We start from the raw sequence: 23,784 nt of genomic DNA, 5'->3' as shown, positions 1-23,784 counted from the left end.
TTTTTTCTTATTTATTTATAAACAAGTAGCTCGTTTTATAATTTAAAGGTGGTTGATTATCAATAACAAAAAAAGCAAGCCTTGTCAGTTGTGTTTTGAACTGAAACCACACACAAATATATAGGTTGATATGGTGGACCCCTAAATCATATGGTTGTCCAATTTATAATTTATTATTATTATTAATATGAGTGTTCGGACTAGTTTGCGAGTATCTTAACTAATTTCACGGGCCTTGAAGTTAACGATCATATAAGTCACTAGTGACATTGAGATTTGAAAGACTTATATTAGTGATCTCTAGAAATCAAATCTAAAACCTAACTAGTTGAGCTACACTTATCCATGGTATTGTATGATAATATTTACTGTTTTATGCTATTGTCATTTGTCATTTATAGCCATCCATGGAAGAGAGGATAAATAATTTATTTTAATTAGTAGTGTCTATTATAGTATAGAAATAAAATTGTGAGGTTAATTAATTAATTGATTTTAAGAATCTTATTTATTCCTCACAACTAAGGTAATTAATAATTTATAATTAGTGCTTAATAGGTCAAAATAGTTTGTAATTAATATCTTCATAATATCTCTCTCTTTTTTTTCTTTTTTTTTTGTAGAGATGAAGATTCTTTGATATTTAAATATGTATCTTTTAAAAAATATATATTCTAAAGAGAGTTGTCATTTTGTAGAGATGAGAGACTAAATTGTAATTTTATTTTTATGATATTTTAAATTATATTTTACTCATTTTATCCAACTAAATGATGGAGATATGATGGGCCATGAAAGACTTTCATGCGCCTAATAATATTGGCAAGGTATAGACTTATTTAATTAAATTTATTTGTTGAGAAACAAATTCTCTAAGATTTATATAAAACTCTATAGAAATTAATGGCGTTAAATTCAAGTATTATGTTTAAATTCGTGGGTGTAGCGAATTTGGTCATGCTCAAGCTATGATGTCAAAAATCATTGGGCTCGACATTTTCAGGAAACATGTGTTAGGTCCACCTCATCGGCTTGACATCGCAAAAGGCCAAGCTACTAGGCTTGGCAAAATCTACTAGACCCAAGAGCTGGCTTTAGCAAATGCTGCTTGTCCCCAACATGGGTCTAGCAACACTAGACCCAATTGTCTTTTGGGTTTAGTTGGTGCCAGACCCATCGATAATTGGGTCTAGTGTTGGCTAGACCTAACATGCTTGGGGCTTGGCAATAACCGTGGCTGGTTTTGGCGCTAGCCAGACCTAGCGCTCCTCCACTAAGATGTGTTTGTGCTGACATATGTCAACTCAATGCACTTAAGAATTCAAGAAAAATATATCCATAAATTTTTCTTGATCAGGTATTTTTTTGGTAAAGATATATTGATAAAATCTTGGTTCATCAATAAATTCCTAATCTTTGTGATATATTAATATACAAATACTTTAATTAATTTTTCAATTCAGGTAAATTAATGAGTTTTTCTTGTATAAAAAGAGGTGTAAGCCATAAATAATATGCATCTGGAGTGAAAGAAATTCTTTCAAACATAAAGTACTAAAAACCTGTATTTAGAAAAATTCTAAGAGATTGAGAGTACAATGCCCATCATTTATAAAAATTCTCAAATGATTATGTGTAACCCAATGAGGTTGAGCCTTTACCTTATAAGTTTTAGGAGTAAAGTGTGGGAGTATGTGGTTTTTCCAATATTATCAAGAGGCTTAAGAGCCTTCCACTAAAAAGTAGTCATTATGATTATTATTTTTATGGGGCATGAGAGCCCTCCACTGAAGAGTAGTGATTGAATGATATTGTTATTGTACTAGGAAGACCAAGTCCATCATTTAAAGAGTGAGGATATTGCCCTGGGAGTTAGAGTTATGTAAATGGCACTAATGAGATAAGTTCATCCCATGAAGAATGATGCATATAGCATTAGAAAGACCACGCCCATCTCTTAGATAATAGTACATATATCATTAGAAAGACCACGCCCATCCTTTTCCTAGGAGAAAACGCATTCCTAGTATTAATGTTGAGAAGTCTTCAACCATTACTTAGAAAAAATAAAAAGTTATTTTGAATAAGTCATTTATATTTTTTTAAAAAAAAAACTTGTATTCTTATTAAGAATTATACATCCTGAGATTATCTGAGTGATAGGTATGATGCAGGTTTTTAGAAGAAACATGTCTTGGAGGTAACACTAAGATGTTTGCTTTTAGTATATTGATCACTTAACTTGAAAGGTCATTCTCCTTATGAAAATAAAGAGGTCCATGTTGTAGCAAATTGACATCTTCAACTCGAATGTGATTTTTCATGAATTATTTCACTTTAAACAATTTTCTATCTCATAAGAGATAAAATTTTCTATAGATGACATGTTCTTTTACTCCTCTTATTAAGACTTTTAAGGCTACTGGCTCAAACAATTCTTCTATCTTGAACATCTCCTCATTAAATCTCCTTAAATATATCTATGTAGACTCGCTTTTTTATAGAGTAACACTAAAGAATTTTGTGGAGTTTTTTTTTTACAGGTATTCTAGTGTTAAATTGTGTTACTAGCTTGACATAAAGATCACTAAACCCTTTAATAGAATTTGGTTCTGCGTTGTTATATCATGCACTTACAAACCTTTTAAAGGTTGCAAGGAGTACTTTACACATCGAACGATCTTGGATGACCAGTCCCTTAGTATTTGTGCTATCCAGGTGATAGAGGCCTCATTTATTTTTTTTAAAGGGTCGAGGCTTCTAATGTTGCATTGATAATATTTCACTTTTACTTTGTGAGGAAGTTGTTCTAACATGTAACTTCGTTAAATTAATGAGAGAATCACTGTTATCACAGGGTTTTACAGGGACTGCCTGTTATGTTCGTTCCTGGGCAGACTACCTGCTTGGTTGGCAGAAACTGAAATTGGGATCGAGGTCAGATTCTGACTTCAAAACTGCCTTTCCTTTTCTTTACATTTTATCTCAATGAACAAGGCCCTATCCTGTTTTCTGGTCGCTCGCACAGCCATTAAAACCTTATGTTTGAAAGAATTTTTCATGTCAGTGCCTTACGAACCCCACAATTCACTTCACAGATGCAAACCACACATTTACAAACAAAACTTCACTTTGGCAATGGAGCTTATGGATACACATCTCTATAAAGTACAAGCTTAAATACCAATTGATGAGTTGGTATAAGAACTAAATGGAGCTGCCTACCACAAGCACCAAATGACAAGGAATGCTACGCCAGGGTCAACAAGCTGTGTGAAACGGACAATGCTGGCTACTGGAATTTGTCTCCCTTTCAGGGGATGGTTACTTTTTAGTTAACATGGAGTAAGCAAAAAATCAACCCCCAACCTGAACAAGCCAGTTTGCAAAGAACCACCTAATAGGGTTGGTTAATAGAAAAATTTTCAAGCTATGGAGACAGGCACCCTCATCACAGCCAACGAAAGGACCGCCTGATCACATGGAAGCATGCTTCACAGTCTATTGCCAACCTCGGGTGAGATTATACTTTCTCAACACAAATGACAACAGTACTTGCCTGGAGCTGATTCGACTTCGTAAATAACTTTTGCTATTGTTGATTAAAAACAGGGAGTGTTGGAGATGGTCTAACAATGTTCAGTACACCTTGTGCAGTTGTCTGTCAGAAAATAAAAGTGATCAAACAGGTCATAAAACTGAAGGACTAAAATAAGATGATGTGTTTAGGGAAGAATTACCTCAAAGAACAGATTAAAGTTTAGACGCAAAAGAAAACGCCTGAGAAATGGAGCTCGCTGGCTCCCTGCTAGCCTACTACTGCGCAATATAGTGTATAACGAATTTGATTTCTTGTTAAATTCCTGGGGAAAAGAACATTAAAAGTCGAGGAATCATTTAGATTTGGTGGCAACAAAATTGCTAAAATAATCAAGGGTTATTATTAAAAAAAACACAGTCTATTAGAAGAGCATAACTAGATTTGACACATATACTGCTGACTTTCAGGAATGAATCACCAACATGACAACTTCCCACAACTCCAAATCTCCAATGGAACACAAAGGCAAAATCAAATGTTTGTTATAGGCGTATGGCATATCTATATAACAGACATTCCTCTTTCCAATGAAATCCAGAGTAGATGGTGTTTGGTCAAGTGCTTAAGAGATAAGCATGTCAATGGAAAACAACGCAAAATAGCCATCATTGAAGTGCAAAAGCACCAAACAACAATGTGAATTTGCAATTTTTGCATAAGACAAGGCACAAAAAATTGAGGTTTGATACTTTCAGAGCTTAATGTTTCAGCAAAGCATGAACTGCCAACTCAAAATAACAAAACATTAGCAGAAATACCTCCGTTAAATGCTCCAGTTCAGATGTATTTGGATTGTTTTCCTGGTTTTCAATGCTCCAGCAGAATTGCAGGCAAAGTTTCATTATGCTGTCCAATATCCTTGACACGGAACCAATGTCCAAAAACGATTGTGAAATTAAAGCTGATAAATACCTGCAAGTTAATGTCATGTTGTGTAAGCATCATGTTGCAACTATCAATGTATGAGCAGAGTATAAACTCAGAAAACAGCAATTATGTAGAACAAAGGTGTGCAATTCAATGAATTAAACAGGCAGGAGGTTACTGAAACCATTCACTTCACTTACTCTTGATGGAAGCCCACAAGTTCAGTAAAGTCATGAGAATCTCGAATATGAGCTTGCAAAACATTCCATTGGGATTCTATTACATCCACCTAAAATACAAATGCAAAAAATTAAAAAGAAAATGATCTTGAAATCAACCAGTAAAGGGAAAATATAGAATAAACTCATGGAAGGGGGAAAAGAAATGGGTAAATAAAAGTGAACAGACTTGAAAAATAAAGAATATAAAGTTTTATCTCCTAACATTTCTGACTGTTATTAGAAAAAGAAATATAGCATAACAATAAAAATTTTATCTAGTCAATCATTGGGGCACAATTTCAAAAAAGATGTCACAATCAATTTCCCTACATTGTCCTAGTATTATTCCCACCATCCTTCATGATGATGGTTAAACTTTTCTCAAGATATCACAAAATATTATTTAATTTATCAAGTTATGTGTAACCAGCATATGACTTGTCCAATGTAAAGACTTTATTTTGTCCAACACTGTCAACATCTTATCCAAAACAAGGTTCTTGGATAAGATCTGATATGCATATCAGTCACCAGTCCCGTACTGCTTTACAATTAAAAAATTTGGCAATTCCTATGTTGCATAGTCTTTTAGAGACTATCTCCAAAAAAAGTTGACCTACAGATGGCATCAATACCTGTATATAGAACTGAAGATTTCTGATCAAGAATGCCATATGCTCTCTAACACGCCACATTGGCCTAAAACGTTGGCGTCGTTGCTGAGATACTGAGCAGTTCAAGCGGTCATTGCGACGCTTGGCAAAATCTGTGTGATCTTGATGCATCACAGAAGCCCATGATTTCTCCAATTCCATTTGCGTACGTTTCAGCCGTAGCAAATACTGAAAGACCCTTAGGTACCTGGAACATTCTTGAGGTTAACATGTGCATGAGATAGAGAGGAATTATTCAGCAACTATGAACTACATTTTGTGGTAGTATTTTTTAAATATTATTTATGAGCAATTAAGGAACTATCTTTCAGCTTTATCAGATAGCAAAAGAATGCATATTAAGAAGAAGAGAAGGAGAACGACAGAGTGGCATCCATAAGTATCAGGAGCATCTTACTGAGACAACACTTCCTGAGTAAAGAACAACTGTAGGGGCCAATCAACAGAGTATTCCAGAGCAATACCATCCCATCCATCCAGAGAAATCTCTGAAGAAGCATTTGATAATGAAGCGCTTGTACTCCCAGTCTTGGGTAAATCTACTTGGGAGGATTTAACCGCAGATCCAAATGAAGGCATCCTTGTATGGAAAACCAAAATTAATATAATTTAAAATCAAATGATGATTGATAGAAATATTGTCAGATAAAATTTTTCATTAAAAATATAGGTTCTAACCGCAAGGATACTCTGGAAAAGTACTTCTCCTCCTCACCAATCGTCTTTATAGCAGCCTACAAAGCAAATAGTGCCAATGATTTTTTTTATTTTTTTATAGTAGACAATTAGTGAATTTGACGTTGAGCATTCAGATATTATCAACATTTAAGTTAAAACAAGGAGTATAATTATGTTTGCTAGGGAAATATGTTGTGCCAAGCTTACCAGCTGGAATGGGACCATGAGATCAGCTTCAGCAGTTGATTGTCGAGGAGGCAAACGCATCATTTGCCGACTTTCCTCAAGAAAACACTGGCATAATTAATCCTGCTTTGTTAGAATTGAAATTTCTGTTCACTTTATAATTGCAAAATACGCACCAATGTCAGCGCAATCTCAAACTCCTGGACTTTAAAGCAAAGTTAACTTGTGAAAAAAACCTTTCCAACAACCAATAGAAAATCAAGATTTTGAATAAAAATATGTTCAGTGAAACCCTAGACCAAAGTTCAGGAAATTTCTGCAAGAATGATTTTGATCGGTTGTAGTTTATTTGTGATTAGGCAACAATGCTGAACCAATCTTGTTATAGAATTTTAGAAGTTCCTACAAAGTATAAACTACAAACCAAAGATTGCATAGGAATATGAGTTATCTCAAAACAGAGCTACATAATTTCAATAAGAGCATCCTTCCTAAATAGGCTACACATTCCTCCAAATTGCACTGGAATCCATTCCAAAGTTTGTGTAGATTCACAAAGTGATGCAGGCTAAATATATCAGTGACTCTAGGAATCTTACAAGGGCAAGGCCCCGGAAAGAAACTTGAGGCATGATAAATGTCAATTTTGAAGAGATAAAATATTATCCATCCTTCACCTGGAAAAAATCTCCTTTCGCCAAAAGAAAATAGTCTTTAAGTGCCTTCAGGTGGCCATTCAAGTCAGCACGCACAACCACAAGCTTCAAAAGTAAAGAAAACACAGGTGAATCAGGGTTGCTATGATAAATAAAAATAAATAAATACAAGAGGGTTGCATACAGCACCTGCCAAAGATGACTAGCTGCGATAGCACGAATAGAGTCAACAGCACATTCAAATGATCTTTTGTGAAATTCAGATGATTCCTACATATAATGGAACCAAAATTCAGTATACACTCTGCAGTGGATTATAGTTCAATGAAAAGGGAAAGGTCCATTCTATCCAAATATATAAAAGAATTACAGCTAAATATAGGTGCATTTATTGTGAAATGGATTAAATACAATATGGAGCTATTAATGTCTCCCAGTGTAGCTATCTATCAAGAAAAGGGCAGCACAAGATGTTATCTATGATGATCCAAATTGAGGAAGTGAACCTTTAGGTCTCGAAGCATATTTTCAATCTTGTCAGCCTCGGACTGTGGAAGTAATTCTTCTCCAATCAAGTTTGTATCTTCAAAAGACTCTTTCTGAAAGGGGAAGCGTCCTGTTGATACTTGATTTTTTTGAGCACCTTTTGGTATCTGCTGATTATATACAGGATCCTTAAACTGAAATGCTGGGCTTGGATTCCGGAGAACCCTGATGGCTTTTCCAGCAAAAAGAATTGATTCAGCAACACGCATATGGACATACTCGGGCAGCATATCCTGCAGAAATTCATTGAAAGAGTAAATATATCAGAAAAAATGAATCCCAAAGAGGTATATTAGAACAAATCTGTTCGTTGTGGCTTGAAGAAAGCCCAATATCCTTCTTATCAAAGCATTTTTTAAGCAATGAGCAATGATGCTACGTTAAATATAAAGCAGATGTATGAACAGGAAAAGCAAAAGTTCTTTAGGCATCAAAGAAAGAAAATCAATCCATCAAAGTTTCATGTGCAGGAATAAGAAGAAAACACTGTTTCCACAAAAAAGCTTTAACTTGGATTAAAATGATTATCATTCAAGCAATTACATAGTGAATAAAACTCAAAAGGAGGGCAGGGGGGGATAAAAATAAAAGAAGAACAAAAGACAAGAAAGAGAAAGTCAAAGATAAGCCATTAGCTGATCATTGTCAGTATTCCTATCATCATCCAACTCTTACCCAACCACTTTCATTAATATGTAAAACAAAAGCATGATTTTAGTGTTGATTGTTAAGCGAGAGATGAACATAAACATAGGAGGAGAGAGTTTAGAGATACCAAAAAAATATGAAATCCCAAGTGCCAATCTGTTAAAGATGCATCATCGGTTGACAAGCGAGCCAATTTTTCTGACATGTCTGGATTAGATGAGCCATGCTCCACATCCCTATCTTCCTGCCTGAAAATTGATGTAATTATTTAACCAATTTTGGTGGTTTTTGTAAGAAGGTTGTAAACTAAAAAGAACAAAGTTTATTTAACTTTCACCGCGTAAATTAATCTTAACCCATCCAATTTTGGTCATTAGAGCAGAATTATGTTATAGCATATCATTGTCAGAAGAACGACCTTGCACATTACCTTCTGATGAAAAATTCACCATGCTGATCTTGAAGAATCCCATAAACCACCCAGGAAGCAAGTTGATTATACATGACCTGATGCCCATGCCAAAGAAGCCTATACTTTTAGACACAGGAATAAACAGTAAAGAAGGTCATTACCTTGGAATTCCACATTTGTAGATAAATAAACAACCATGTTTCATTTCTTATGCTATAAAATTACAATCAACGCTAAATTCGCGATTACCAAAATAATAAACAGCACTAAAATAAACCTTTGAATGCATGATTGCAATTCAGGAACCCCACAGTGACATCTTTTGTGCAAAAGGTTTAGAAGTTGTCCTCCGCGAATATCATCGCGCTCAATCTCAAGAACAAGCTCATAAAGTGGCGGCAAGAGAACAAAAAACTGCAAAAAATAATTCGGAAATTTTAAAAAAAAAAAAAAAACCAGCAAATTCCCCAACAATAAAAAGAAAATCAAACCATTTTTAAGTTCCGAACCCAACCTTGTTAAGACCTTGTGTAATAGTAGCCAAAATAGGAATGCTCTCTGACAGTAACTTCTGTTCAATGTGGAGAACAGCAGATCTGTAAACTGAAAGAATCTCAACAATGCCATTAGCAATAGCTCTGCGATAAACACTCTGTTTCTCCTGTACATTCTTGTTCGACAATTCATTATTAGGATTTGCAGACCTAATCCAACTCAGATTCCGAGACTTTGTCGCAAATCGATCAAGCTCTCTATAATAAAACCCTAGACTGATTATCCTCTCAATAAGGTCCCTACAATTTTATTTTATTTAAAAAAAAATCAGAATTAGTAAAATAGGAGTACAAAACGAAGAGTGTCGGAGCTGGGTACCTGTCGCTGGGTTGGATGAAGGAGATATCAGGAGCGAGCTTGAAAGAGCGGTGTTCGTCGGAGATGGGAATGCCGAGAGAGTTCTGGTGTTCTCTCTCATCGATAATGAGATCTCCAGTGTAGCCTAAGAGTGAGAGTAACAGCTCGTGTAACATCTTCCTTTTCTTTTTCTGTTTTTGATCACCAAATTGGCTAGTAGATACTTGTTCTCATTTGATAATTTAGTGCAGTGGTAGTGTTCGTAGTTTCCCTTTCCGTTTTCATGGATTCTAATAATAATAATATATGTGTAAAAGGTGGATTTGAAATTTGCCTCGGAAGGGCCGGATGTGGGTGTACAGATTACAGACTGTTTGGGAGCGTGGATATATGTGTGGACGACGATACATAATTTTTTAATATTTTTCACCACATTTCATATCATTCTTTTTTTAACTGTATCACAACCAATCAAACGAAGCCAAGCTGACTAAAAAGGCAAATATCGATGGAACGGGACGGCGATGTAAATTTGTTTTTAACCGTTCGATATGAAATTTTTTTTTTAGAAACTTACTGAAATAATATTTTTATATTTTTTTAAATTATTTTTTGTAATATTAATTCATCAAAATAATTAAATATATATATATATTTAAAAAAAAAACACTTTCCAACTACAAAAATAAATAAAATTAGAAAAAAAAGTTGTATGTTGCCATTTCGGAGGAAAAAAACTGAAGTTCTATAATCTGAAATAAGACTTCCATCTTGAAATGAATACCTATTTTCTCGAAGAGCAGAGAGAGAAATACAAGATTTGGTGTTTTCTTCCTGTTTCGCACTGCAGTTAAACTTGTTTTTAAGAAAATTTTATTTTTTTTTTTGTTAAAATTGAGTGGGGTTTGTATTTTTTGGATCGTTTTAATGTGCTAATATCAAAAATAATTTTTAAAAAATAAAAAAATATTATTAACATGCTTTTTAATATAAAAAACTATTTAAAAAGCAATTACTGCTACTCTCGAACCAAAAAAAGCAGACAACACATCTTCAAATAACGGCTAAAACACCAAGCGTCAAGGTTGATTGACGCACTGCTGAACTACATAGCTCAGGTCACCAACATAACCAGTTCAAACTTTGATGCCAGGTATCGTGCGGATAAAAAATGGGGTTTTCAAGCCTTGAGATTACATACTCAAAGAAAATTCTGCGTTTTATTAAAATTCTTAATAATAATTTTTTAAAAAATAAATTATATTTCTATTTATATTAATTCTTAATCCTTTTATAAAAATGATTCCTAATACAATCTTACTTCATTAATAGAGTTTATTTTACATCAAGATTTTTAAATAACAAAATACTAACAAAATTAAAAATTTTAATCTAAATAGAAAAAAATCCAAATACAATAAAAATAAATAAATATAATCTCCAAACCTTATTCGAACATCTTTTCAAATTCTAATTATATAGCCAAAATTTTTAGTCAAAATTTCAACTTAATCTATCAGTTAGGTTAAAATTCATTTTTGATTTACCAAGTTACATCTTGTATTCTTTTTAAATTTTTTAAAATCTAAAAATCTTAACCATTAATGAAATAGTATAATAAACATTATTATAGTAAGAATATGGAAGAAATTCCTCCACATCAATTCTCTGTACTTTTAAAAAACTCATCTTTGATTTATCTATCAAAAATTAAACATGGTCACTCCCAAAAAAAAAAAGACTTTAAATATAACATTGTAATTAGTCTATTCACAAAGTTGCATGTCTTTCACCTATGAACTTCAAATTTTAATTTATCATGTGTACATGTGAAAGAAAAATTCATACTTGAATGTATATTTTATGTTCCTATAAAATCCACTTGTAGTTTCTTTCCATGTTCTTTTACTTCAAACTTGATTTCATAATGTCTATAACATTCAATATTTTAACCATTGTGCATAAAGGAATATCAAGATAATCTTTCATAATATCTTTAGAAAAATTGTCAAAAATTATCATGTTTTATTTGCAAAATCTTCATCTATGAATGAAAAATCATCATTTGCCATTGACTTCTCCAACTTAAGATTAAAAAACTAAAACCGTTTGTCAGCGTCCTCTTTGATCATTTTATCTTTAACATAAATTATATAACTTTTAAGTTTTGATTTCACCAAACTCCTCCACATTACAAATAATAATAATAATAATAATTTACTTGATTATATACCCAATATAAAATCTCTTCGTGATTGTCTCAAATATTGTCATGATGAAATTAAAGGCATCTTAATACAAGTTTTAAAGTCTAGAAATTTAAATCATCATTCTCTAGCATCACAAGAAAGTAGATTATTTTTATAACAAGAACCTTGTTGAATTAAAAGTTAGTTCCCAACTCTACAAACCTATTAATAAATTTTTTCTTCGATAACCTCTCATCATAAAATGAAATCTCATCAAGTCTGAAAATAGAACTAAGGTTTGGCCTACCTTCAGTTTAAGTCTCCAAACAAGTTCTTCTCCTCTTCCCTATCCATGTTTGTGTTACCCATTAGTTGAACAAGATCTGTTATGATGTGCTCCAAACTATCAAATCTCTATTCTAAACAATTTAGTTTCTTCTCTAGAGCCCGCACAGCACCTTGAAGAGCCTTTACTTCTGTATCACGGAATGCCTTCACTTTAGTATCATGAAGTAGGTTGCAACCATCTTTATCCATAAAAAAAAAAAAAAAAAAAAAAAAAAAAAAAAAAAACCAACATGCACTGATACCATTAACATAGCATATAAAGTAGATAAAAGCTTTAGTTCTCAAATTGTAAGGTTACATACCTAAGCTATAAAAAAAAATTAAAAAAAAAAAGCCTTTAGTTTTTTAATAAAAATCTAAATAATGGTCTTTTTTTTTTCTTAAAATAAACTAGACACTCGTATTTATATTAGTCCCAAAGAATTCTTAATTAATAAAATCTATCTAATATTAAGATTTCTAAAAGGTAGAATACTAATTAAACTAAATGTTATAATCTAAATAGAAAAAAAAATATAAATAAAACAAGATAAATAAAAACAATCTCAAACAATAACTTCTGAATCTTATTTCAACGTATTCCTGTCTTAAATTATCATAAAAATTTAACTCAATAGAAAATAAAACCTTCATAATATTCTATCAAAATTTTAATTCAATTTAATAATCTGATTAAAAATTGTTTGATTTACCAAATTATATCTTAAAATCTTTTTAAATATCTCAAAATCTAAAAATCCTACCCATTAATGAAATAATACAATAAATATTATTACAAAGAAATTTCCCCACGTCTAACTTGACTTGCCAGATCTCTTAATTTAACGCCCGCTAAAGAGCTCTCCTCGAACTGCCTTAAATTTAACGAAAACAAAACTCCATGCCTCCTAAAAATTGGCAAATATTGGGGCTCTACCCAAAATCCAGGACAGGGACCGCAAAAGTTTCAGCCTACAGAAAGCAGCGTGAGTTGAAACACCCTCAGTTTTCCTTTCCTCGTCATGACTTTGCCACTACTGCCTTTATTCTGCCTTGGCTCCGAATTATCCTTTGATTCTGTCTTTGTTTCTGTCCACTTCCTCTATGCTCCTCCCCTCTTTCATGTGGATCCACATCTTCATAGTTGATTGGTTGAATAATCAGCCCTTGTTTTTTCACCACCTGCATAGGATAAATTCCAGGTAAGAGAATAAGTGTGTGCAAAATAATAAAGCATCCCGGAGAAATTGGGAAAGCACAACACTGTACGAGACATCCAAAAATTATAATGCATTTTAGCAAGCTAGCCAAATTTTTTATAAAACAAGAACCTTCCACATCCAAAAATGGAAAATCAAATTTGATCATATAAAGGAACGTGAATTTGTGAGAAAATAACTCACTTCAGGTCGATTAAGAGCTCTGACAGCTGTTGCAGGATTGAATTCAGGTCCAATAGGCATGCGAATACTTTGTTCAAAAACTTCCTTAGATGTGAACGGGTAAGGCAATGTTCCTGAAAACAATTTTTCTGCCTGCAAAATCCAAATAGAGATACAGATTTATTAACCACCACGACAACTACCAAAATATTTGGACCTGCAAGATAAACAACACTTTGAAATTGCTATTTCAAGTCTTCAGTGGTTGATGTTTCACAAAACAGCAACCCAAACCCAAGCTAGCAAACAATTACTTCGATACAAGAACAAGAAAACAATCTTTGATCTACAACAGCTTTTCACAAACAATATTTAAAAAAAAAAACTAGCATTTCAACTTCGTCAACATTACAATATAAAAAATAATCCTCCTCTTCAACTAAAAGCTTCTTAGTCAGAATTTAAAGAAATTTAAGATAATGATTTTCATATCCATCATCACAATGCAAGATTAAACAATGGACCATGGAAAAAGATGCCTAGTGAATCATAAACAGACATCACTAACCTTTTTATCTAACTTCTCAGAGACAATAACATTTTTAAGATGCGCATCCTTCCTTTTCCCAACAGCCTCTTCCCTTTTTCTCTTTGCATTTTTGTGCTCTTCCAAAACCCATGAAGGCAAACCTTTCTTTTTTTGTGTACGAGTCCATTGGCCCCAGCCAGGAAGTTGAACGGGTTTTTCAGGTTCAGGATTTTCCTCATTTATAATTTCCTCTTTATCCTTGCTAAATTCTTCTTGCACATCATCTCCGGCAAAAGCTTCACGTATAAGCTCTGCTTGGGAAGGAAGCTTGTAAGATGATATGTCCCCTGGAGATAAAATCCCATCAACCATCTGTCCTTCACTATCCGCATCACTATCCTCCCCTTCTTCCTTCACAGTTCAAGAGAGGAGGGAAAAGTAAGAAATGGCCAATCATAAGAAGAAAGCAGAGTACAAAGGATGCAGTCATACCTCTAATTCTTCATCTTGATTATGTATAGCAGGTTCAACAACTTTCCGAGACCTTTTGCCATTGGTGTCCACTTCATTTGGACAACTGCTACTCATCTGCTAGTTATATGCAGTCTATTCTCAGGTTACCTTATCCATCCATGTGGAAGAACAGAGACAGTTTTACAAAAAGTAGGCATCATTACCTTTTTCCATGCATCTGATTGTAGTATAGAAACTTCATATGTCTTCTTGTGACCTGGATCTCTAACAATTTCAGAAACCTGAGAAAGTTTAAACATTTTATTTCAATTTGGCAACCTAAGCAAAAAGATATTGATTTCAATATAAGCAGGAGAGAAACCAAAATCCCATTACCTTCAAAACAGAATCTTGAGGAATGCTGGCATCTACATCAAGCAAAACAGAGTTGACATTAATATTCTTTTGCATACCATCTGTTCTGCCTAAACCAACATCAATGTCTTCTTCAGCTTCCAGCTCAGCTTCACTACCACTAGAAATACTGCTTGATTTTATTTTATTTTTTCGTTCTATAACCTGCATCTTAGACGCACCAAACACCCTTCTACCACTCACAGTGCCTGTTTTTGAATTTTCTGCCTCATCTGTGTCCTCCATCTGCTTCATTGACGATTCAAAATCTTGAATAGCAAGCCTAGCTTCTGCATCAGCTGCTTCCTTCTTTTTCTTCAATGCCCGTTTCTATACCAAAGCAAATTTAAAAAAAAAAAGAAGATGAGGAGCAAGGGGGGAGGGGAAAGTAAGAAGGACATCAGTTTAAAGAAGCGAAGCAGATAAAAAGCAGACATTACCATGAAAGGTAAAGAAAGAACTCCTGAATCAGGCACTTCATCATCTCCTTCTAATACTTGCATTGTCTTATCTCTCGCTTTTGCTAGTAACTTAGATGCCTCATCCTGGTCTGAACCACCTTCATTTTCGCTATCTTCCTCATCGCTGCTGTCATCGCTGCTGCTACTGTCCTTCATAGTTTTCATTTTCCTAGTCAAAAGAGCATGCTGATGGAGTTGTTCAGCCATAGCCACCCGAGTGCCTTCATCTTGGGCATCCAAACCACGCTTAACAATGCGTTGTGCCCACTTTGATTGGTTTTTGTGCCTTAAGGTCATGCGTTCCTACATCACATGTGTAGGGTAGAGATAAGAGTAAAATTTGGGGTTTCATTGAATATTTTGGGGGCATGAGGGATTGATTTTCAGAACTTTTTTTAAAAGACTATCAAAATTTGATAGTTTATTAATTATATCAAAGATAACTATAAAGAATTTGGAAGTTTCTTTAATTATGCTAAGAATTTTAGGGTCATAAACAGATTGATTTTCAGAAGGTACTGTTAAATATGTAGAAAATGATCAATCACCTCTGCACGTTTGAACTCTTGCTTCATTGCCAGTTCTTTGGCTTCTTCTGCATCCATTGGCATCCCTACAGATCCTTTCAATCTGTCTTTCTTCAACAACCGATGGTATGTTTTTGATTTTATCTTCTTGACACGTTTCATCTTCACTTCATGGCGGAAAAGAAGGCTGCGCATTTTCGCAATGTGATTTCGGTTGTTTACATAATCTTCAAGGGATATCTTCCAGGCATCATAGGAAAAAAAACACAAGAAGAAGAAGAAGAAGAAGAAAAATTCAGTTTTGCAACGAAATAAAGAAAACTGCAATCCAGGAATCAATATGTATGAAGTAAGCCTGGTGAGAAAAACAATTTGCAGACACAAGCACCAAAACTATGACAACTCGTTTCTCAAAGCTAAAAATAAAATAAAAATTGTGAAGATACTCAACCCCTTCTCCCAGCATCCCTCCCCCCCCCCCCCTACTGTTCTCATAAACAATGGTTAGCTTTAGAATCTCTTTGCTGACTGAGAAAAAGAAGAATATTCAAACAAATGAATAACATATTCAAAGTAACGAATCTTTGCTTTTAAAGACAGAAGATCAACCTAATTCAGAAACATTTGAATCAAAAATCAGTTACCTTGCTTCTTCTTTTTCATCATTTTCCTTGCACTTGAAAGTATAAAATCTTGTTTAAAGTTCAAAACATTGAACAAAAATAGTCAAGAAAAAAACTCAATCACGTCCAGAAGATGAAGTAGCTTAGAGGAAAGATTTTTCTTAATCAAGTAAAAGGAGACTGCAGTATGGCAAGAAAACTGCAAAACCACAGGTAACCAGAAAGAACACAAAAGGCATAGGTGAACCGCATACGGAAAATATTAAGATGCTAAATTGAATCAACTAAAGAATATTTATGGCCTCAATACCTTATTTAATTCGAGAAGCTTTGAGCCATCTTCTTTATGAGCTGTCGTAACCTTGTCATCATGAACTAATGAAGACATTTTCTTCTCAAACTCAGTTCTAGGCTCAAATTCAGAAGCTATTGCCCCTACAGTTGAAAACCCCAAATCTGTATCTTTGTCAAAAATAATGGTAGGGGTCTCCCTATTCCTCTTGACCAAGGGCTCCCATTTTGTAATATCTTTCTTCGATAGCTCATAAGCAGTTTTCCTTTCCAACCTGTCTCGATCTTCCTTGGGAAGTGGAGCTTGAAGCAGCTTTCCCTTTTTCTCCACTTGACGAGTTATATTTAGAAGTTCTCTATATCCAGGTTTTCCTTGAATGCTTTCCATAAGGTCTTCAATAGAAATGCAGCCATCACCATCTAGAATGTCACGGGTAGGATTATATTCAGATTCTGGATATCCCTCGGATACAACAACTTTGTTCTTCTTGCGGCCTGGGAACAACAATGGATTAGGCGCCATTCAAACCCCTAATTACTAAACAACAATGCAGCAGACATGCAACTTCTGGACATGTTAGCAAATATATTTATAGCACCTCAGAAAATGTTCATGATTTCATCTCTGCAATTTCTAAACATGGTGCTAGCGCATAGCAAGACTCCCAATTTTACATCAATATGTTAAGAAGGCAAGCATATGAGGTGAAAATAAGTCATGCTCTTACCTTGATTAAGTTTCTATCCGTTGCCCAATATACGAAACAATTTAACCCATAAATGAATGCAAAAACAAGGACATCTACTCATACACAACTAGAACCACGAAAAATAACTTTAGCAGCATGAAGAAGAAGAATGTTCGGCTCTCAAATATCATCCCCTAAACATAATTCATGTTTCCATCTCTGAATATACCCATAAGATGTTAGAGATATGTAAACATACTTCAGGTTCAAGTACACTAACTTCATTGGTAGATAAGTAAGCATGCATTGTAAATGAAAAGCATGTCATGCATCCAACTAGTCTCGAGAAGTAGAAGTGATACCCTCAAAGGCCTGGCTTGGCATTCCAGTGATTCCTTGCAGCATCCTCAAATGTCTTTCGTCATCTTCATCTTCATCTTCAACATCATCGCCAAGTTTATCAAGATCTCCCCTTTTACTATCCCGGCCAGCTATCTTATTTTCAACACCATAGAAACCATTGTCGTCGTCATCCGAAACAACATTCTCATCCTACATTAACTGAAAAAATTAGAGACACGAACTCAAAAGACCACAATGTTGGTAAACAAAATATCATATAAAAAAACAACAATCAGTATAGCAAATTCTGATAACGTCAAGAACTAGAGCACCATCCGAAGACACTCCAGAAAAAAAAAATCACTCTTCTAAATTTTAAAATTCAGCAGTCAAACTATAATTCACTCCGATTAATTAAAATAAAATTAATTTATAAACAAGCTATGCTATAAATAGAGATGCAGAGCTAGAAACCTCAAAATCCTCAGGTAATTGATACTCGTAATTCTCAATGGAATCAAACCGGCGGTTCTTCTTGGATTCCTCTTCAGGAACTCCTTCTTCGTATTCATAAACGTCGTTGCTAACACCTTCATCGTCATCTTCTTCACTGCTGTACTGATCATTAGGGTTAACTCCGTCGAGCTCTTTCCGTAGAGATTGAGGCAAGCGAGGACCGGTCCGCCTCTTCTCGTCCGTTCTCTTACCAGATTTTTTATTGAATTTGGACGTTTTGTTAAATTTTGGCGGTCTATCATGTTTCTTACCGTCTCTCGATTTTCTCTTCTTCTCAACCATCTTCATGGCTATGAATTTCCAAATGCTAGATAGTTTGGGAAACAGCGGCGGTGCTTGAAAAATCCACACTCATAAAAAAAATTTAAACGCCTGCCAGGCTTCTGGCTACTGGCGCCGTTTTGTGAAGAAAGAAGGTTAGGGCCCGAGGATCATGGCCTTTTGGGTCTATGCAAACTACGTCGTTTCGCTTCTGGGCTTCATAAGAAAAGGCATTGATGATGCCACTCCATCAATTTCTAATAGCACTCTCTCAAGTAAATTATTCTGTCTTTATATAATTATCAAAGTTTTCAAAATGTATTATCTTTTCATTGTATCTGTTATATTATATCATTATATTTTTCCATCCTAATAGAAAAAAAAAATCGTTTTAAAATTGGCAGTGAGATATATAAGGATATAATAAAAAAAAAAAAATTATTCCAAGTATTTTAAAAGATAAAAGTTTTTTATTTCACGAACACTAAAATTTGTTTAAAAAAGATTTTGATATTATAAAAAAACTAAATTATATTCTTTCATGTATGAAGGGTATTTTAAAATAAAAAAATAAAATTATGTGATGTCAAACAATTTGGAAACATTTATTGCTTCATTTTCTCCTCATATTTGAGTTTTTTTATCTATAAACTATTTATATCTAAAAATATCTTAAAAATATTATAAAACCTTCAATAAACTATTTTTTAGCTGTGAAACATCATCTAATTATTTTAAAAAATAATTTTAAATATTAACAAAACTTAAACTGTGTGGAGATTTCACTAAATTATCACAATAAAATTATTTTTTTACCATTTAGTGACTTAAATTTAAGCCTCTAGAAGGGTTTGGTCTTTTTCTTTGATTTGGTAGTCATTAAAAGATTGTTTAAGGCTATGAGCGTCTTTTCAAAACATTTAACACAATAAAAATATTTTTTTACCTTTAGAGTCAATAAATTTTAGAATTTTTGGGCAAGGTTTTTTTTAGCTTTTCACAATCTTCATAATAATAAAAATAATTATTTGCCCCTAAAATAATAATAATAATAATAAAATACTTAGGCTACTAGGCAAAGGTGTTTCAGGTTTAATGATATGATATTTTATTTAATGATGTAGGAATTATATTAATGTACATGAATAGTTAATCCTTGATCATTTATTTATCAAAATGTGCAATTTATGCATAGTGTGATCGCATCCTTGAATTGGAAAGTAAATGCATGAATATATAATTTTATTAAGTAATTGATATAATTGAAAGAACTAATATCTTGTTGTGATATGCTTTTATGTTAAGAATTTTTTATTTTTAATTTGAGGAAACCTTATTCTTCAAAAAATGCACTTTGTGGGCCTAGGTGAGCGAGTAAAGCACCGGCTGTCTCAGGCTCTTACAAAAGGTACACGTCCTGACTCGAACGCGAGACCTACTGTGTAGATTTCAAGCTTTTTGTCATCACATTACATCCCTTGGGGACTTTTATGTTAAGAATTATAATATTTAATTTAATTACTTGATGTTGCTATTGTTAATTTGAATTATTATTAGTTGTATACATAGTTTAAGCATAATTATACTGGTGTAAGAGATCGATGCATGCTATAAAAATTAATTAGCTTTAAATAATTGTTGGAAATGAGAAATTGATATCATAGATAAATAATGAGACGAGAATTTTAATTAATTTTTTATTGGTTAAGAAATACTGAATCAATAACCTAGTATTATAAAAAATAAAGGAATTTCTGTTGAAAATTCAGTGCTTTTATGTTAAGAATTGTAATATTTAATTTAATTAGTTGATGTTGCTATTATTAATTTGAATCATTGTTAGTTGTATATATAGTTTAAGCATAATTATACCGGTGAAAGAGATCAATGCATGCTATAAACATTAATTAGCTTTAAATAATTGTAGAAAAAACTTCCCTTCGTTTCTGCCTTTTAACCAAAAATTTTATCAATTTGCGTTGATACATACTATACGTAGTGCTAACATGACTGTACTATAAAACTGGGAACCTAGCTAGCCAGCTACGACGAGGGCTTGATGGATGATGAAACTGTTGCTCTAGCTAGCTGTGAAAGACGTCCAAGGAGTCAAGGACTGCGGCGCTGCACTCCCTTTTTACCTTCGCAATGAAGGAGCCTGTATTTATATATCTCAACAAACATTAAATAAATGCATGCCCGTTAATTAAGGCTCATAATTCGTTGTGTATATGCAATGTTTCGATTACAATATCTTTAATTAGCCAGGCAAGCTTTAGTTAACAGTGATTGCCCAGAGACCAAATTAGCCAGAACAGTCTACACAAAAACTATAGAGAGGTGATTTTTACCTGCAAGAAAAAATGCTTTCAGCAATGGAGATTGAAGAGAGACAGGGGTGAGGAACTCATGTTGGAGGAGGGGAGCACGTGCAAAGAGTTCTTCGTCGGCATCTGGAAGCCGAGAAGGATATTGCACGTGCCCTGCTTCTCCACCGTGAGCCACCCACCCATCAGAACAGAATTGCATTCCCCTGGTTGGCTAGCCAGCTCGATCGATGAATGTTATAGAATGTTAAGGTAGTTCGATGTTTTGAAATGGCTGTAAGAAGCTCATGTATTTATAGGTGCTAATGTCGGGAAGAGGAGGGAGAGATAAGTACAGAAAGAGGCTGCACATTGCTTCAATTAATGCATAGAAGAGGAGCAGTGCTACGTACTGGGTAAATTTCAAGGTGTTGCTGATGGTGTAAGAGAAAAAGAAGGAGAAAATCTTTTGCAAGCATTGAGAGCATGCCATGCAATCATGGTGGGTCGAGAAGAAATTCAAAGTAGAGTGCTGGATGAGGAGATGTCAAAGCAAAGACAAAGAAGAGTCATACCATGCCTTAATTTCACAAAAGCCACCAACACTTTGTTCTTTGCACGATCCAACGCACTAGTGATTTATCTGACTAGAGCCGTAACTTTATTTGAAACTGTGTTGGCTGTGTGTTTATATATATTAAAAATTATTTTAAAAAATAACCATGGATACATTATTAAAAATAAACAGTGCTGCTTATGATTACAAACAAAAACAAGAAACAGAGCAAACTAATATTTAGTGGTGAAGCTGAATTGATCATATTTTAAGTTTATTTTTTAGATAAAAATTTAATATATTTTTAAATAAAAAATTATTTTAAAAAATAACCTTTAATATAATATTAAAAATAAATAGTGATGATTATAAGTCCAAACAGAGACTAATTTTTAAAAATATAGCTCATCTGATTATGTTTTAAATTTGTTTTTTAGATATTACCAATTCAAATGTCACAAACTTAAAATCACTAGAAAGTTAACTGGTCGTTAATTTTAAAATTTTAAAAAATTAATTAAAATACACATAAACTAACTCAAATATTTAAAAAAACAAAAAAACATAGCGAATTTTTTGCCCAGCAAGCAATATTAGAAGCCTTTTTGGATCAAGAATCCCGTGCCATGATTGGGGAAGCACGGTGTTTTTGGTGGGGTCAAAGTTTTAATTTATTTCTTTTGGGAGGGGAAGAACCTTGTTGGTGAAATGCGAGCAGTATCAGAAGAATAATGTAAGAGTGCACGTAGGGTTTGCGTGTTGGTATAAACGTCTTTGAGTACACGAGTTTTTGAGACCGAGCTGCGAGGCTCCCTAGGTAGATATGATTCCCTACAAGTAGGCACCAGCTTTTCCCCCCAGGAATTTATGGTGGGCTTAATTTTACTGATTCAGCCGTGAAGCCGGTTTCCAATATTCTTAAGCCTCTGACGCCGAGCTCGGTGTTAACTGAGCTGAGAAAGGCAGCCAGCCAGCCAGCCAGTGCAGGGTATGGTTACAGGGCCATGCCCTTCCTTTGTAGGAACCTAGCTAATAGTAGAGGAGCATGCGTGTGTTCTTGATGATGTTGAGTTGAAATGAGAAATGAATCTGTACTGCCCATTCTCCAGCTTTGAATTTACATCATGCTGAAATTATAATGCTGCGTTGGCAGTGTTAGTTTTTGTGCAAAGGGAGATCAACATAGCATTTGAATTTTTCAAGACTTTTACGTGACCTCCGATTTTATTTTTTTTGGCAAAACAAAACTAATGTCCTAGTATTGACCATTAAAAAATGATTGTGGGGTTGAATATATATAATGGGTTGAATATATAATTTAGGTGGTGTTTGGTTCCTGTATTGGAATAAAAAAAATAGAGATAGTTAAAAAATAAAAAATAAATAAAGATAAAATTGTGTTTAATAATGATATATAATAAATAACTATGTGTTCTTATTAGTTCATGGGAGATGAAACAAGATAAACAATATAAAATGTCTATGTGTTTTTAATTATTATATTAGTTTTTCAATAATGATATATTTTTTTAGTAATCTTAAAAAACTCACTCATTTTGATTAAAAAAACTATCTTCTTATACTCCAATTCATCCATTTTTAATTTTCATAGATTATTAAATTACATAAAATAATTTATTTTTATTTTGAGCAATTTATTTTTCAATATTAACTCCATAAAATCAAAAAATCAAACTTTTAATAGAGTTATATTTTTTAAAATTAATATATGTGTGATAAAACATATTTCAAAATTAAATAAGGTAAAAAATTTAAAATCATGAAACGTTTAAGGGGACATCTGTGAACAAAAAAAAAAACTTAGTATTGTCTCCATCCCTGTCCCATGTTTCCCTCCGGTATAGAGGGACAGGGAAATGGCTAAAAATTATCTATGAATCGGAGACAAAACTCATTTTTTTCCCATCTTCTCAACCAAATACTTTTTTAAAAAATAATTCTTTATCTTCTCCGCCTAAACACTAACTAAATATTAGCCTGAAGCTGGGCACCTAAAAATGTCCAGCTGCAAGCAAATGATTTCAAATTGAAATCCAAAATTCTTTATTTTACCTTAAATTAATATATATTTTTTAGTATATTTAGATTATTTTGATACATTAATATAAAAATAAATTAAAATAATTAAAATAATTACTTTAATTTAATATATTTTTAAATAGAAAATATTTTAAAAACCAAAACATCTCAAAGAGGTTATTAAAACCCAAAAAATATCTAATGGCAGAGAAGCAGTGATGTTCAAGTAAAGTTGCCGTCCGTCACATTGAACACCAGCTAGCTAGCTAGCTATGTAAGGTGCATATATACAGTGAGCGATCTGAGAAGGTCCTTTTTAAGATGGGAGGATTCGGTGTCACTCTGAAATCACCATTCCTGTCTTGTGGAGGAAGAACATAGATTCTGGCATGAGGTCATCATCAAATCTACAGACATAAATGCTAGCGTGTGGCGCCCTGCTCTTGCAGACTGCTGTGCTGTGTTGTAGTGAATGCTTTATTTGGTCATACACTCATACATCTCCAGATGCTCTTGAAGCTTCATCATACTCCCTAC

At 33.4% G+C, this 23,784-nt stretch overlaps 2 protein-coding genes across 2 annotated transcripts; both read right to left on the bottom strand.

The window, feature by feature from the left end:
* Nucleotides 1-3,112: 3,112 nt before the first annotated feature.
* On the bottom strand, nucleotides 3,113-9,707 carry LOC118041470 (gamma-tubulin complex component 4 homolog). The gene is made up of 16 exons (XM_035048826.2): nucleotides 9,363-9,707; nucleotides 9,004-9,283; nucleotides 8,767-8,903; nucleotides 8,508-8,606; nucleotides 8,205-8,325; nucleotides 7,390-7,662; nucleotides 7,073-7,153; nucleotides 6,905-6,988; nucleotides 6,249-6,335; nucleotides 6,042-6,097; nucleotides 5,761-5,943; nucleotides 5,325-5,550; nucleotides 4,669-4,757; nucleotides 4,360-4,513; nucleotides 3,741-3,863; nucleotides 3,113-3,661 (listed from the first exon to the last, which is right to left on the bottom strand). Exons 1-16 carry the CDS (start codon nucleotides 9,515-9,517, stop codon nucleotides 3,593-3,595), a joined length of 2,217 nt encoding a protein of 738 aa, XP_034904717.1. The 5' UTR covers nucleotides 9,518-9,707; the 3' UTR covers nucleotides 3,113-3,592.
* Nucleotides 9,708-12,553: 2,846 nt separating this feature from the next.
* On the bottom strand, nucleotides 12,554-18,482 carry LOC118041471 (uncharacterized protein C57A7.06). Its single transcript, XM_035048827.2, has 11 exons — nucleotides 18,043-18,482; nucleotides 17,589-17,778; nucleotides 16,557-17,032; nucleotides 15,645-15,863; nucleotides 15,076-15,399; nucleotides 14,618-14,965; nucleotides 14,446-14,523; nucleotides 14,261-14,356; nucleotides 13,808-14,179; nucleotides 13,261-13,392; nucleotides 12,554-13,039 (listed from the first exon to the last, which is right to left on the bottom strand). The coding sequence occupies exons 1-11, from the start codon at nucleotides 18,370-18,372 to the stop codon at nucleotides 12,878-12,880; spliced, it is 2,727 nt and encodes a 908-aa protein (XP_034904718.1). The 5' UTR covers nucleotides 18,373-18,482; the 3' UTR covers nucleotides 12,554-12,877.
* Between the last annotated feature and the right edge of the window lie 5,302 nt (nucleotides 18,483-23,784).

The sequence above is a fragment of the Populus alba genome, chromosome 14 (assembly GCF_005239225.2).
Source record: "Populus alba chromosome 14, ASM523922v2, whole genome shotgun sequence".
Lineage (NCBI taxonomy): Eukaryota > Viridiplantae > Streptophyta > Magnoliopsida > Malpighiales > Salicaceae > Populus > Populus alba.
The sequence above is the reverse complement of the archived record's forward strand: the minus strand, read 5'-3'. Positions and strand labels throughout refer to the sequence as shown.

What these genes read in the sequence shown, in the direction of transcription:
- LOC118041470 (XM_035048826.2), bottom strand. Translation starts at nt 9,517, where the DNA reads ATGTTACACGAGCTGTTACTCTCACTCTTAGGCTACACTGGAGATCTC. An exon ending in ACTCAGGAAGTGTTGTCTCA is followed by an intron (nt 5,551 to 5,760) that starts GTAAGATGCTCC and finishes AGAATGTTCCAG; the next exon opens with GTACCTAAGGGTCTTTCAGT. An exon ending in ACTTTAATCTGTTCTTTGAG is followed by an intron (nt 3,662 to 3,740) that starts GTAATTCTTCCC and finishes ATTTTCTGACAG; the next exon opens with ACAACTGCACAAGGTGTACT.
- LOC118041471 (XM_035048827.2), bottom strand. Translation starts at nt 18,372, where the DNA reads ATGAAGATGGTTGAGAAGAAGAGAAAATCGAGAGACGGTAAGAAACAT. An exon ending in AATTACCTGAGGATTTTGAG is followed by an intron (nt 17,779 to 18,042) that starts GTTTCTAGCTCT and finishes CAGTTAATGTAG; the next exon opens with GATGAGAATGTTGTTTCGGA. An exon ending in AGCTTCTCGAATTAAATAAG is followed by an intron (nt 15,864 to 16,556) that starts GTATTGAGGCCA and finishes GATGCCTGGAAG; the next exon opens with ATATCCCTTGAAGATTATGT.